We start from the raw sequence: 13,611 nt of genomic DNA, 5'->3' as shown, positions 1-13,611 counted from the left end.
AACTGCCAGACTTCAGGTGTCAGAATGCCCACTGCTGAGTCAAAACTAGAGCTCTTCAATCAGCAAGGAACATGATCTTTGCCGTTTGTGGAGTTAAAGGTCTGACTGTTGGACCTCTGCAGATAGACCATTGCTTCCACACAGAGTGCAAAGGTCTTTCTCTACAGCATGCTGGCAGAGGACAGGCCTTGCTACTCTACTTTCTACTAAAGCTAAAGAAAACAAACTTAAGATATTTCACATCCTTTATTTGGATGCACTTTGCATCTTTTAGCTAATGTAAACTAAACGATCAGATAGGATCACTTTTAACGGACGGTAAATCCACTTTTCATAAAACAGAGGTAATGGGAAGGTCAGTTGAGTTAGTAAACAAACATCATCTCTGTTCTCTTATTTGTTCTACTGGTTGTAAGTGAATGCACTTTATGGAATGATCTTGACGGTTGGTTCTTCATTGCGCTTCAGAGTATAGATTTCATAAGTTTTAATATGACATATCCCCTGGGTCATTTCACACGTGTGCCAAAATATCAGAACTTCTGAAGTATTTAATCATGTACATAAAGGTACTTACATACTATACTCACCACTGTATGTTGTCTTGCTTTACATTTTTATTTTGTCCTTTAAAACTCCTATGATCTTTTTTATTTAAATAAATTGTTTTCTACACAAAAAAAGGCAGTGATATCTTAGCTGTACTTTCAGCATTAGTAACTATTACCATCTGCAAGTGCTTTGTTCTCCCTTCGTTTTTCAGCACGCTCCCTTGCATCTTCCTCCAAATGGGCAAGGAAAACTACTAGTAGAAAATAAAAGCTTTAATGTTGATTCACTGCTTTATTGTGGCACAAAGACAGGCAAAATTACAAGGTTTATCATTCGGAGTATAAGCATATAAACGTATAACGTTTCCTCCAAAGCATAAATACTGTATGTGGAGATATACTATATATATATATATGTATATATATATATATTGTGACAGTATGAATGGCAAGGTGATGGATGGAAGCTGTGGGGTTTATTTACTAAAGCTGGAGAGTCCAAAATCAGACTCCCTCCTGCATAGAAACCAATCAGCTTCTAACCTCAGCTTGTTCAATGAAGCTTTCGCAATGAAACCTGGAAGTTGATTGGTTTCTATGCAGAAGGGAGTCTGATTTTGGACTCTCCAGCTTTAGTAAATAAACCCCTATGTGTCACCTCGCATGAGGTCATACTTTGAAGTTTAGGTGGAGTCCACTCTGGGTTTTCGGGGCCACAATGGCAGAGGTGTTTCCGGACCAGAGTTTGCGCTCCACTGATGACCACCAACAGGTGGTATAAATAAAGCAGGGCTGGAGCAAGGAGGTCGCTCGTGTGGCCCGGGACTCAGAGAACCATTCTGAGAGAGCTGTGCTTGGAAGTGATTGTTATACCACAAGAGACAAGGTTTGCTTATGGTTTTGTTTTGTTGGTGACAGGGAGAAGCCCTTCACCAGTAAGAGAGGGAAAGCTCTATGTTTAGTTAGTGCCTGGATGTCAAGGGTTTATTTTGCTGTTTTGTTTGTTTCTGATATCTTTTGAAAACCTGTGAATAAAAACTGACAACCAGAGTTTTAAGAGCCTGCAGTGCGGTCTACCTGTTTTCCCAGGGAAGGTGATTTCCCCCCCCCCCACCTGAGCTAACCCCACTATATATATATATATATATATATATATATATATATATATATACGCACTGTTCAACAAAGTTAAAGGAACACTTTTTAATCAAGTCAATTAACCACTTGCCCTCCAGAGGGTTTATTCCCCCCCCCCCCCCCCTTCCTGACCAGGCCATTTTCTACGATATGGAGCTGCGTTACTTTAACTGACAATTGCGTGCTCATGCAATGCTGCACCCAAATGGAATTTATGCTCTTTTTTTAATCACAAATAGAGCTTTCTTTTGGTGGTATTTGATCGTCTGTTTTTTTTTTTTTTGTGCTATAACCAAAAAAACCCCGATAATTTTGAAAAATAAAACAAAATTTTTTACACTTTGCTATAAAATATAACCAGTAAAAAAATTTTAAAAATCAAACTTCATCATAAATTTAGGCCGAGATGTATTTTGTTACATATCTTTGCTAAAAAAAAAATCCCAATACATGTAAATTAAAAGGTTTACGTGAACGTTATAGCATCTAGAAATGGCGGTATACTATATATACTGGAATGCTTATTTTTTTTATACTAGTAATGGCAGCAATCAGCGAATTAGCGGGACTGCAGCGGACATTCTGACACTAACTGCCACTGACATCCCCAGTGACACTAATACAGTGATCAGTGCTAAAAAAAAAAAGCACTGACACTGTACTAATGACATTGGGCAGGAAGGGGTTAACATCTGGGGTGATCAAAGGGCTAACTGTGTGCTGTTTTACTATGTGTGCTGTGTGTGATTTACTGTTGAAGCATGCTGCTTTGTATTGTTTTGCTATGCACAGCAAAACAAAGCAGCATGCTGGTGCTGACAGGAGGGAGATCTGTATTGTTTACATACAGACCTCTCCTCTGTCAGTGTTCTTTGGCAATCGGCGGGTGTTGGCGGGGAATCTCCAGCTGGGACCCGGCCCTGCTACCCTGTAGCAGTATTTGTGCTATAGAGCAGTGGGGAAGCGGTTAAACTTCTGGGATAATGATTTGGTCAGTTAAGGACCTTCTACAGCCATGTTCAGCTATCCTAGAATAACTGCCTGTATTCTGGAATCTCCTCCATGCTCTTGAGACTGTGCTTGGAGACACAGCAAACCTTCTGGCAATGGCAAGTATTGATGTGCCATCATGGACTTGGACTGCCTGTGCAACCTCTGTAGGGTCCAGGTATTGCCTCATGCTATCAGTAGTGACAATGACCCTAACCAAATGCAAAACTAGTGAAAATCAGTCAGAAAAGATGAGTAGGGAAAAAATTGTCAGTGGCCTCCACCTGTAAAACCATTCCTATTTTGGGGTTTGTCTCATTGTTGCCCATCTAGTGAACCTCTTGTTAATTTCTTAAACACCAAAGCATCTGAAACTGACTAACAACCCCCTCTGCTACTTAACTGACCAGATCAATATCCCAGGAATTTAATCGACTTGGTACTATACTCTGATTAAAAAGTGTTCTTTTAATTTTTCTGATCAGTGTATTTATGAAAATACCAATGCAGTAAAAACCAACACAAAGGATTGCAGGACTGAAAGGTGGTGGATACACAGTGTGCATGCCTATAGTAACACAGAAGGTGGTACACCGTTGCTTTGCAAGAAAAACAGAAAGTACAACTTATGAACCGTGGATATTTGGTTTTGATTTTTCATTGAAAAAATTTATTGATATTGTTGGGATTTTTATTATGATTTATATCATTATTTATTTATCGTGATGAGTTTGATTGCACAGTTTATATACTTATAATCACAGGGAGGAGCAACATCACACTTTTTGGATTATTCTATATATTTATACAATTAATCTTTAAAAGACAAAAGGTATAAAGATTATATTTTTTTAATCTGTATTTTGTAAATATCTGCACTGCTTATTACCGGAAGAAAGATTGTGGCTACAATCCCCTACAATTAAATCAAATGATCCAGCTTGCATTTTTCTACCACTATTTTGCAGTGATGTGTTCTCCATTTTGACTGTCTTTGTGGTAGTTTAGTATTAAAAACAATATGTTATTGTTATGATGATAAAACTGAAATGTTTCTCACCACATATATGAAGTGGTTAAATAATTCCATTAAGGACACATTCATAATTCAGTTTGATTTTTTTTTGCGAAAACCAATGTTAAATGTTCTTACCTTGGCTCTTTTCAGATTTCTAAAAAGTGTGTGTGTGTGTGTGTGTGTGTGTGTGTGTGTGTGTGTGTACACAATAACGATACAAGCAGTATACAAAGTACATTTAATGCATATCAGTTGTTTTCAGCATCATGCCTTGGAGCTTTGGTATGGCTGATGCAGGATAATGCAAGTCTAAAGAAAATGGTTTGAAAGTGTTAGGGATTATTTTAGAGTTTATGTGAGATTAGGGTTGGGGAGCTTAGTTTAGAGGTTATGTTAGGGTCAATGGTTAGGAAGCTTAGTTTAGAGGTTACGTTAGGTGTTAGGGAGCTTAGTTTAGAGGTTATGTTAGGTGTTAGGGTCAATGGTTAGCGAGCTTAGTTTAGAGGTTGTGTTGGGGTCAATGGCTAGGGAGCTTAGTTTAGAGGTTGTGTTGGGGTCAATGGCTAGGGAGCTTAGTTTAGAGGTTATGTTAGGTGTTAGGGTCAATGGTTAGGGAGCTTAGTTTAGAGGTTGTGTTAGGGTCAATGGTTAGGGAGCTTAGTTTAGAGGTTGTGTTAGGGTCAATGGTTAGCGAGCTTAGTTTAGAGGTTGTGTTAGGGTCAATGGTTAGGGAGCTTAGTTTAGAGGTTATGTTAGGTGTTAGGGTCAATGGTTAGGGAGCTTAGTTTAGAGGTTATGTTAGGGTCAATGGTTAGGAAGCTTAGTTTAGAGGTTATGTTAGGGTTAATGGTTAGGGAGCTTAGTTTAGAGGTTATGTTAGGTGTTAGGGTCAATGGTTAGGGAGCTTAGTTTAGAGGTTGTGTTAGGGTCAATGGTTAAGGAGCTTAGTTTAGAGGTTGTGTTAGGGTCAATGGTTAGCGAGCTTAGTTTAGAAGTTGTGTTAGGGTCAATGGTTAGCGAGCTTAGTTTAGAGGTTGTGTTAGGGTCAATGGTTAGCGAGCTTAGTTTACAGGTTGTGTTAGGTGTTAGGGTTAATGGTTAGGAAGCTTAGTTTAGAAGTTATGTTAGGTGTTAGGGTTAATGGTTAGGGAGCTTAGTTTAGAGGTTGTGTTAGGGTCAATGGTTAGGGAGCTTAGTTTAGAGGTTGTGTTAGGGTCAATGGTTAGGGAGCTTAGTTTAGAGATTGTTAGGTGTTAGGGTCAATGGTTAGGGAGCTTACTTTAGAGTTTATGATAGGTGTTAGGGTCAATTAGCTCAGCTTAGGTTAGAGGTTATGTTAAGTGTTAGAGTCAATGGTTAGGGAAATTAGTTTAAAGTTTATGTTAGGTTAGCGCTAGGGGCAAGGTGTTAGGGAACTTAGCTTAGAGTGTATTTTTTTTTTAAATCTTTATTTTCACAAAAGTCAATACAGAAAAGAGACAATATGTACATTCCTGAAGAGAAGACCATAACAGCCTCTGAAGAAATACCACAACAATATAACATGCTACAGAAGTCAAGCACAATGCCCAACTAGTAACAAACATTGTTAGATAATCTGCTTAAAACCTTACAGAAACCAAGGAGGAAAGTAGAGAGAAAAAGAAGGGGGAAGGGGGAAAGAGTAGTGAACCAAGAAAGGGGTAAACACAAGAGAAGGATACCATAGCAAACAAAAAATAAATAACCTATCATGGTGTTTAGATTGTTTTTTTTTTTTTTTTAAGGTAAAACTAGTAATTAATATTTTTGATAGGGTAGGGAAAAGTTAAAAACTCTATCAAGTTTTTTTTTTTTTTTTTTTTTTTTTTTTGTATTTGGGGGAGGGTTAGTGTTGGGGGCTCTATTGTTACTGACACTTTAAATTTTGGGAACACTTAAGAAACTTCCATTATTTTCGACATTGAAAGAGCTTACACTTAAAAAAAAAAAAATCCATATTGGCCACAATTGGCAATTGAGTTTTAGGGTCTTCTCAAACTATTTAGGCACAACTAGGGGATCTATTTACAAAAGGTCGGTTTCCAGCAAGGTCTGCTATATGTTTGCCATTCAATCATTCATTCCCATGGTCATCATTCCCCAAACAAAATGTGTCAGACAACAATGGAGCTAATAGTGTGAGTTTGCAACTTTTTAAGGCATATTTCTGTTAGTTAGGAATGGCCCCCATCAGCACCCAGAGTGTTCCGGCATACACCTTTAGGTTTCACTACTTTGAAATCTATATTGTCTATACAAATTCTTTTGACTTCACATTAAATGTTGGTAAAAAACAAACAAACTGTTTATTTCACCAATCTGAACTTGAAAAACCAGGGAGCAGGGGTGGACTGCTAACCTTTGATCTGGAGGGGAAATACAAATAAAGCCAGGTATACATGTACTGAAATTTGGTATATGTGTCTGCCTGTTCAACAGAAGCCAGTCTAGCGATTTAGCTTCTGTTGAACAGTCCTGTTGGAAAACTAGCATTTGATGAGTGCTTGCAGGACTGTGTATTTTGATGGAGGAAGGGGGGATGTCCCCACTGTCAGTATACAATAGCATGGTGGGGGACAGTCTGCATTAACAACATTTTTGTGGATGCGGAGATCAACCATTCTTCTTTTTTCTTTTTTTTTTTTGTTCAACCAGCGGGTTGAACAAAAAAATAAACTTTTGGTGTATAACCTGCTTAAGCGTTCCTTTCATAGTCTATACAGATTCACATATTCCAGCATCAGCTTTCTTGACACATTTTGGCATTTAGTCACATTACATCTCAGAATCACAAAGAGTGTCACTGTTGCAAGCTATCCTTTGCCAGGTACTATGATTGTAGGCCCAAACAGGAAGCAGAGAGCTATATAATGTCCACTATTTCTCACTGACTGCAGGTCCCACTCAGATCCATGTCTGAATGGTGAAATATATCCACTTTGGGTCACCAGCCCATCATATTGTAGTATGCCTGGCTCAAGGCGGAAACTCCTTCTTGCCCCAAAACCCAGCCCTCCAATCAAAAAAACACACATCTGGTGATATTTTGCTGCAGATCCAGCCAATATTCTTATTTTCATTTACCTTCTGCAGCATTTCCCATCTAATCTGTGCTCAGTTATAATACAAAATACAATACACAAGGCTAGTTGTGGTATTTCAGGTAGAATAAATATCCATAGTACATAAACAATGCTGAAACAGAGTTCAAAACTTACGAGTTCGGCAAATGAGCTACTTGGAGACTTCTAACCAAGTGTCCTATTAGTTTTGGTCCTAATTTCATTTTCATCGTCAGTCTTCTTTAATAAGGCAAGCTTTTGATCTGCTCTTGAACTAGCACTTTCCTGAGAAGATGGATCTTCAGAGTTTAAGCCTTGTAGAATTTCAGCTGTAAAATGTTTAAACGTAGTCACTTAAATGAAAAGTAGGCATTGCCAGAATAAAAAAAGGCATACTTTGATTTCTTTTTGGTAGTGAGAGTATTCTCTTATGTACTGTATGACCACCAAGCAATTTTTGTAGTATAGGTTTAAAGTGATTCTAAAGGTTCATTTTAAAAAAAATAATAAACACATTCTTATCTGCTGTGTGTAGTGGTTTTGCACAAAGCAGCCCCGATCCTCCTCTTCTGAGGTCCCCCGCCAGCTCTTCTGGCTCCTCCCCTTTTCCGAATGCACTTGTGCCTGCTCGCTCCTGGGGGACACACAGAGCATTGTTCAGTCCCGCCCCCTTTCCCCCTCTGCACTGGCTGTGATTGACAGCAGTGGAAGCCAATGACTCCCGCTGCTGTGCCTCAGCTAATGAGGAGAGAGAAACCTGGGAGAGCTGAGGCACCCATGTACATTGCTGGATCGAGATTGGTCATAGGTAAGTACTGGGGGGGGAGGGCAGGGGAGGGGAGCTGCACACTGAAGGCTTTTTACCTTCATGCATGTAATCCATCTCTATCCAATAAGGGATGATTTATTCAATGCAAATAGGCTTTTCATGTTGCAAGGGAATCTGCACTTTGCAAGATAATCTCCCCCAGAGCTTAGTGAATGTGGTGAAATTTCACTTTGCAAAGATTACTCATTCGCATGCAGGGATAAAAAAGACAGCATTTTTGCTTGCACATTTGTAGCATCCTGCTATACAGTGGCTGGGTTAGGTAAATTTAGTTACTGACTTGCTGTAACCAGTTTAGCTGAATGTAAATAATTTTGTCTGTCCTGTGTTTGACTAGCTAGCTGTAGGGTTGACTGCTTCCTCATGTCTGCCTGGAAAGGCTCTGGAAGATGGTGGGCTGGGAGAATCAAATCAGAAGCTGCAGATTTGTGTAACCCTGGTCAATCCCTGGAAAGTATGAGCCCAGATGGTGGCTGGGAGAGTGTTTAAATACTCTGTGACTTGGAATAGAGGTGTCTTTTCCTAGGAGGAGGTCTCATCCTGGAGGATCTGCTGTTCACCAAGGTCCCAGCTAGGCTAGCTGGAGCGTCTATTCTGCTAAAAGCTGCCGGAGCTGCCAGAGGGACTTTTCATCTAGGGATCCAGTTTGGTATAACTGGATAGGTGTCTGGAAGAGATTGAAAGGAGGCTTACAAATATCCAAGGGCATTAGTGAGTACAGGCTGGTTTGAGAGATCCTTGAGATTGTGTGTTGCTGCCTTCCTTCTTGTACTAAAAGCTGCTGGAGCTAACAGGGACTTTTCATCTAGGCATCCAGTTTGGTATAACTGGAGAGGTGTCTGGAAGAGATTGAAAGGAGGCTTACAATTATCCAAGGACATTAGTGAGTAGAGGCTGGCGTGAGAGATCCTTGAAATTGTGTGTTGCTGCCTTCCTTCTTGTGCTGGAATCAGTGTTGTTCAAAGGGGAGATTGTGCCTGGTGTCCTGGTATAGCTCAGTCCACTATTTATTTGGGCAAGGACTCTGCTCAGAATAATAGAAGAAAGATTAGCATCTTCAAGTTCCTAAAGTTACTGGTGTATCCCACAGTTACCCAAAACCTATCTACGCTCAAATTCTGCATTAAAGCATTAGAAGAGCATATGTCAGGGCAGGGCTGTGGAACGGACAGGTAGGCCTAGTGGCAGGGTAACGCACTGGCTGACGACATCCACCACCAACAGACCGAAGTCCCTCAGGGCGCGGAGTCTAAATCCCAGGCTGCCCTTCACCAGGGCCCCTGATGGTGGGGATGGACTTGACGCAGCCAGGAACCAGGTCGCGGCCCCCGAGACACCCTGGCTGCGGTAATGGCCGCCGCCAATGGCGTGTAGCTGGTGAGAATGACAATAGCGTAGTCAGGCAAGCCGGGTCAACAACAACAGGACAAAACAGTACAGAACAGTAGACAGAGAATCACAGGTCACGGGCCGGGTTCAGCAACGGAAGGTCAGATCGAAGGAAAACACAGAGAATGGTCTTAGTCACAAGCCGAGTCAGAATACCAGAAGAGTCACGAGCGTATACACAGAGCTGTAGCAAGACAAAGACACAAGACACAAGTGCAAAGAGCATGTGCAGATCCCAGGCTTATATGTACTCAGCCACACCCCTCTGGGGGATGGGCCTCAGAGACCTGAAGGCATAAAAGATTCCCATCATGCTCAGCAGAAATCCAAGATGGATGCCAGCACATGGAGTAACATAACCTCTGGGAAAAGGTAGGACCTTGACAGCATACCACTAGACTGTTAATTGAGCTAAAGGTATAACTGTGATGCCTGGCTGTGGTACAACTATGGGAAAAGGCCATAGGGACCCTACCTGCATACTGCTATGGGAGTGAGCATTGCACATGATTGTATTACAGAAGTCAGGGCAGCTTCACCTCATTCACTAAGCTCTGGGAAAAATCCCCCTGCAAAGTGCAACTTCCCTTTCAAAGCCAACAGTCTATTTGCCTTTAGTAAATCAAGCCCATATTGCCAGAAAATGTTTTCCAGAACCTCAATTTGATTTGTTCAATATCTCACATGCTGCTCTTTTTATTAACATCATAACAATGGTCTTCAACAAAGTTAGACTCAGGAGAGTACCAAGGCTGTATTCAGTAATGAACCTTGGGCCACCTTTGTTGGCTTTTTGTTGTTATCTTCCATTTGAATCCTATTTTTGTCACATTCTGACGCCACCACTCCTTGGTGTAAGGCATCCCAAAAGCATGAAATGACTGTTCTCAATCCAGCTGTTTTTGTCTTAATCAATTGACAATCTTGCATTTATGGCAAGCCCCTAACACTGCCTGGCTGCCGTCAGAAGGAGCATTGAACAATGCAGAGTTGAAAAACCTGTTAATGTTTATGGTACTTCTGTCCATTTATGAAGCCCAATGGATTGTGTTGCATGACTGACTGTCCTCTAAAGTCTCTGGCTAACTGAAGTGTTCTACTGTGAAATAGTGTCTTATTTTAGAGGTCCTGAGTAGACACAAGTATTTCCAGAATAATATCTCCAACTCTATTCATACTACTGGTTGGGTCTAGTAACTTAAACACAATACAATAATCTATATAATGTATTTATTTTACATTGCAACATGTCATTATGATGTACTCTTTCCAAAAACCTCTTTATCTAGAAGGATTTGACTTGGACAGACAAGGCTTATGACATAGCTGACTGTACTTTTTAAAGTGGTATTAGCTGGCAGGTTTAGCTGCACTTAAGCACTTCATAACATTCATCTAGACCAGTGGTCTCATAACTGTGGCCCATAAGCCAGATGTGGCCCATTGCTTGACCTTTCGCTTGACTTTTTCCAGCCCTTGGGGCACTATTCCTCCCACTAACACCAAAGTTGTGGCAATATTCCTGTCAGGAATGGACTCACCACTGCTGGTGGGACTCACCTGCCATGTGGGCTGCAGTACCAGGGCTGGCCAGCGGGTGATCTCAGCAGCCAGAAGCTCAGTCCTGCAATCAAGTCCTCACCTGAGGCTGATTGCAGGAGGTATATTTAAGGAGTAGCCAAGCCTGCAGTCAGGGCCTTGGTGTATAGTTTCCCTTGGCCCCTGTATCCTGATCCTGCCTGCTTGAATCCTGACTCTGCACGAACTCTGCCTGTACCGACCTCGGCTATTCCTGACTACTCTTCTGCCTGCTCCTTGTACCTTGCCTGCCCGTTTGCTACCGACCCGGCCTGCCCGACTATGTTTAGTATTGTTCTTATTGTTATCTGTTGGAGGGTTGGTTTGTTTGCACTGTGTTTATGTTTAGTCTTGCACTGCGTTTATGTATTGTTTAGTCTTTAATAAATTGTATTGTTTATACTAAGCCTGAGTTTCCTAGTGTCAGTCCACACATCTCTGGTCATACCTTCAGCCCTGACAATTCCTTCCACTGACACCAATGATGGGGCATGGCATAATCCCTCCAATGACACCAAGGATTTAGCATTATTTTTCCCACTAATACCAACAATGGGGCACTATTTCTCCTCCAGCTGACCAGATGTGCCAAGCCTGAGACATTGTTTACTCCCACTGATGCTGGGGCATTTTCTACTCCCACTGCCCCTCAAAGTCTGAATAACTGGTCTCTTTTTTTCTTTAGAAAGTTTGGAGACTTCTGATCTAACGCAAATCTTGAGAGAGCATCCCTTTAACAAAAGACAGAAAAAAACCCACTGCAGTTACCTTATGCAATTCTTCAGGTAATAAACAGGCTGTTCACTTTACTAGTGAATTTTCCCTTAAATTAGTGAATGTGATAAAAGTCACTTTAAGTGCTGATTCACATATGTGCAGTGCAGCTTGACAGCTCCCGTTTCAGTGCAAATTGAAAAGCAGTCATTCAGAGGTTTGGGTCCAGTTCAGCTCAGGATTTAAAGAGAGAAAACCAGCCTGAAATTGTGTTCACAAACTCATGACATATGCGATTCAGAAGCGGTTCCCATAGAAGTCAATGAGCCTGTAATCTGTACCGCACTGGACTGCACTGCTCAGAAATTGGACAGGACTCTTTTTTAATCTGTGTTTCCATGGCACTGGAAATATACATACAGGCACCATAAGAACATGTTATTTCATATGTCATGTGGTTTGGATGCTGTTCAAACGGCATCCAATCTGCATATACTCTCATCGGCCACTTTAGTAAGTACACATTGCTAGTGACAAGAAAATATCCCCCACACCATTACACCATCACCAGGCTGAACCATTGATACAAGGCATGTCACAGCAACCAGTCTGCCCATTCTCTGACCTCTGACATCAACAAGTCATTTTTGTTGACACAACTGCCGCTCCTTTTCTCTTTTTCGGACCATTCTCTGTAAACCCTAGAGATAAAAATCCCAGTAAAGCAACAGTTTTTGAAATACTCAGACCAGCCCGTCTGGTACCAACAACCATGTAATGTTCAAAGTCACTTAAATCCATTCTGATGCTCAGTTAGAACTTCAGCAAGCCGTCTTCACCACGTTTACATGCCTAAGTACATTGAGTTGCTACCATGTGATTGGCTGATTAGCAATTTGAACCTTCGAACCTTGAAGCAGATGGGCTACAGCAGCAGCAGACCACACCAGGTGCCACTCCTGTCAGCTAAGAACAGAAAAAGGGAGGCTACAATTTGCACAGGCTCACCAAAATTGGAGAATAGAAGATTGGAAAAATGTTGCCTGGCCTGATGAATCTTGACATCCGTACAGATGGTTGTGTGTGAAAATCCCAGTAGATCAGCAGTTTTTTAAATACTCAGACCAGCCTGTCTGGCACCAACAACCATGCCACCTTCAAAGTCACTTAAAGCTTCTTTCTTCCCCATTCTGATGCTCGGTTTGAACTTCAGAAAGTTGTCTTCACCATATCTAGATGCCTAAATGCATTGAGTTGCTACCATATGATTGGCTGGTTAGCAATTTGTGTTACCAAGCAATTGAACAGGTATGCCTAATAAAGTGGTCGGTAAGTGTAGTATCCACTGTCAGCACATGTGACAATGCAGGAGAACAAGTGGGAGACAAGGACAGAGTGCTGTCACCCCATAACAGGAAAGGTCTGAGCAAGCCCCTTTCTAGCAAAATACCAAGTATAGTTTTAATAAAAGCTGTATATAAAAAATAATGCCTTTTATAAAACTACACTAACATGTTACATTTTTGTGAATGAGTTTAGATCTGCTTTAATATCTTTATAATGTCATCTTGGTAATTGAACCTGTGAAAGAAAAATGTTTTTCCAGGCTGGTGATGATCAGGGATAATATGAAATTGTTTGACAATATATAATGAGCTTGTTGAAGAAAAAGATTGGAAAAAAGTGTGATTGACAAAAACTTGCCTATTTCATCCATGTCTTTCAAAAACTTGTCCAGCTTTGCATCTATAGACATTTCTAAAGAATTCTGAAATGAAAAAAATATGTGAAAATCCCAGCAAGAGCATCACACACACGGTTTTGTGTCCATACTGTTTATATGATAGAGATTCTCCTGCTAGATAAACACAACCCATGCATGTTAGACTTTTCACACATTTAAGAAAGGGATTGTTCAAACAACTGAAAAAGTATTCACGGGGATTAGCTTGTGGATGACAGTTCAGACTTCATTGGTTGCATGCTTGGGTGAAAGTCAGTGACCTGATAGCTAGCGAAGGCAGGAACAAACTCTATCCAAACACTTTTTTTCAATCAAATTTGTACTGCGTATTTTTGCAATTGCAAAATAAACAAAGGAAGATCAATACAAAGATAACAACAATGTTGCGGTATCCAACGTCGCAGTACAACTTACGAAGTTACATAATTACAGTACATCCAGACAATCCAGGGTCGCCATGACTTAACAAAGGGTAAATATCTTTCACGCCTGGTTGCTAACATTTTTTCAAAAACAAAAATGGATTTTAACCAGTTCAATAGCTTCTGAAGGGTTGGGAGCCAACTGTTGCTTCCAAA

The 13,611-nt window shown here is 40.8% G+C and overlaps 1 protein-coding gene across 1 annotated transcript in view; it reads right to left on the bottom strand.

The window, feature by feature from the left end:
* Window positions 1-13,045, bottom strand: part of TTC12 (tetratricopeptide repeat domain 12) — a 186,269-nt gene extending 173,224 nt beyond the window's left edge. Inside the window, 4 exon segments of the mRNA XM_089673107.1 lie at window positions 728-805; window positions 3,832-3,850; window positions 6,936-7,108; window positions 12,994-13,045. Coding sequence (XP_089529233.1) covers window positions 728-805; window positions 3,832-3,850; window positions 6,936-7,108; window positions 12,994-13,045 — 322 coding nt within the window.
* Window positions 13,046-13,611: the final 566 nt, after the last annotated feature.

The sequence above is a fragment of the Staurois parvus genome, unplaced genomic scaffold, assembly GCF_062004578.1.
Source record: "Staurois parvus isolate SC_StPar_1 unplaced genomic scaffold, SC_StPar_1.0 ptg000135l, whole genome shotgun sequence".
Lineage (NCBI taxonomy): Eukaryota > Metazoa > Chordata > Amphibia > Anura > Ranidae > Staurois > Staurois parvus.
This window is presented reverse-complemented; position numbering and strand designations above follow the sequence as displayed.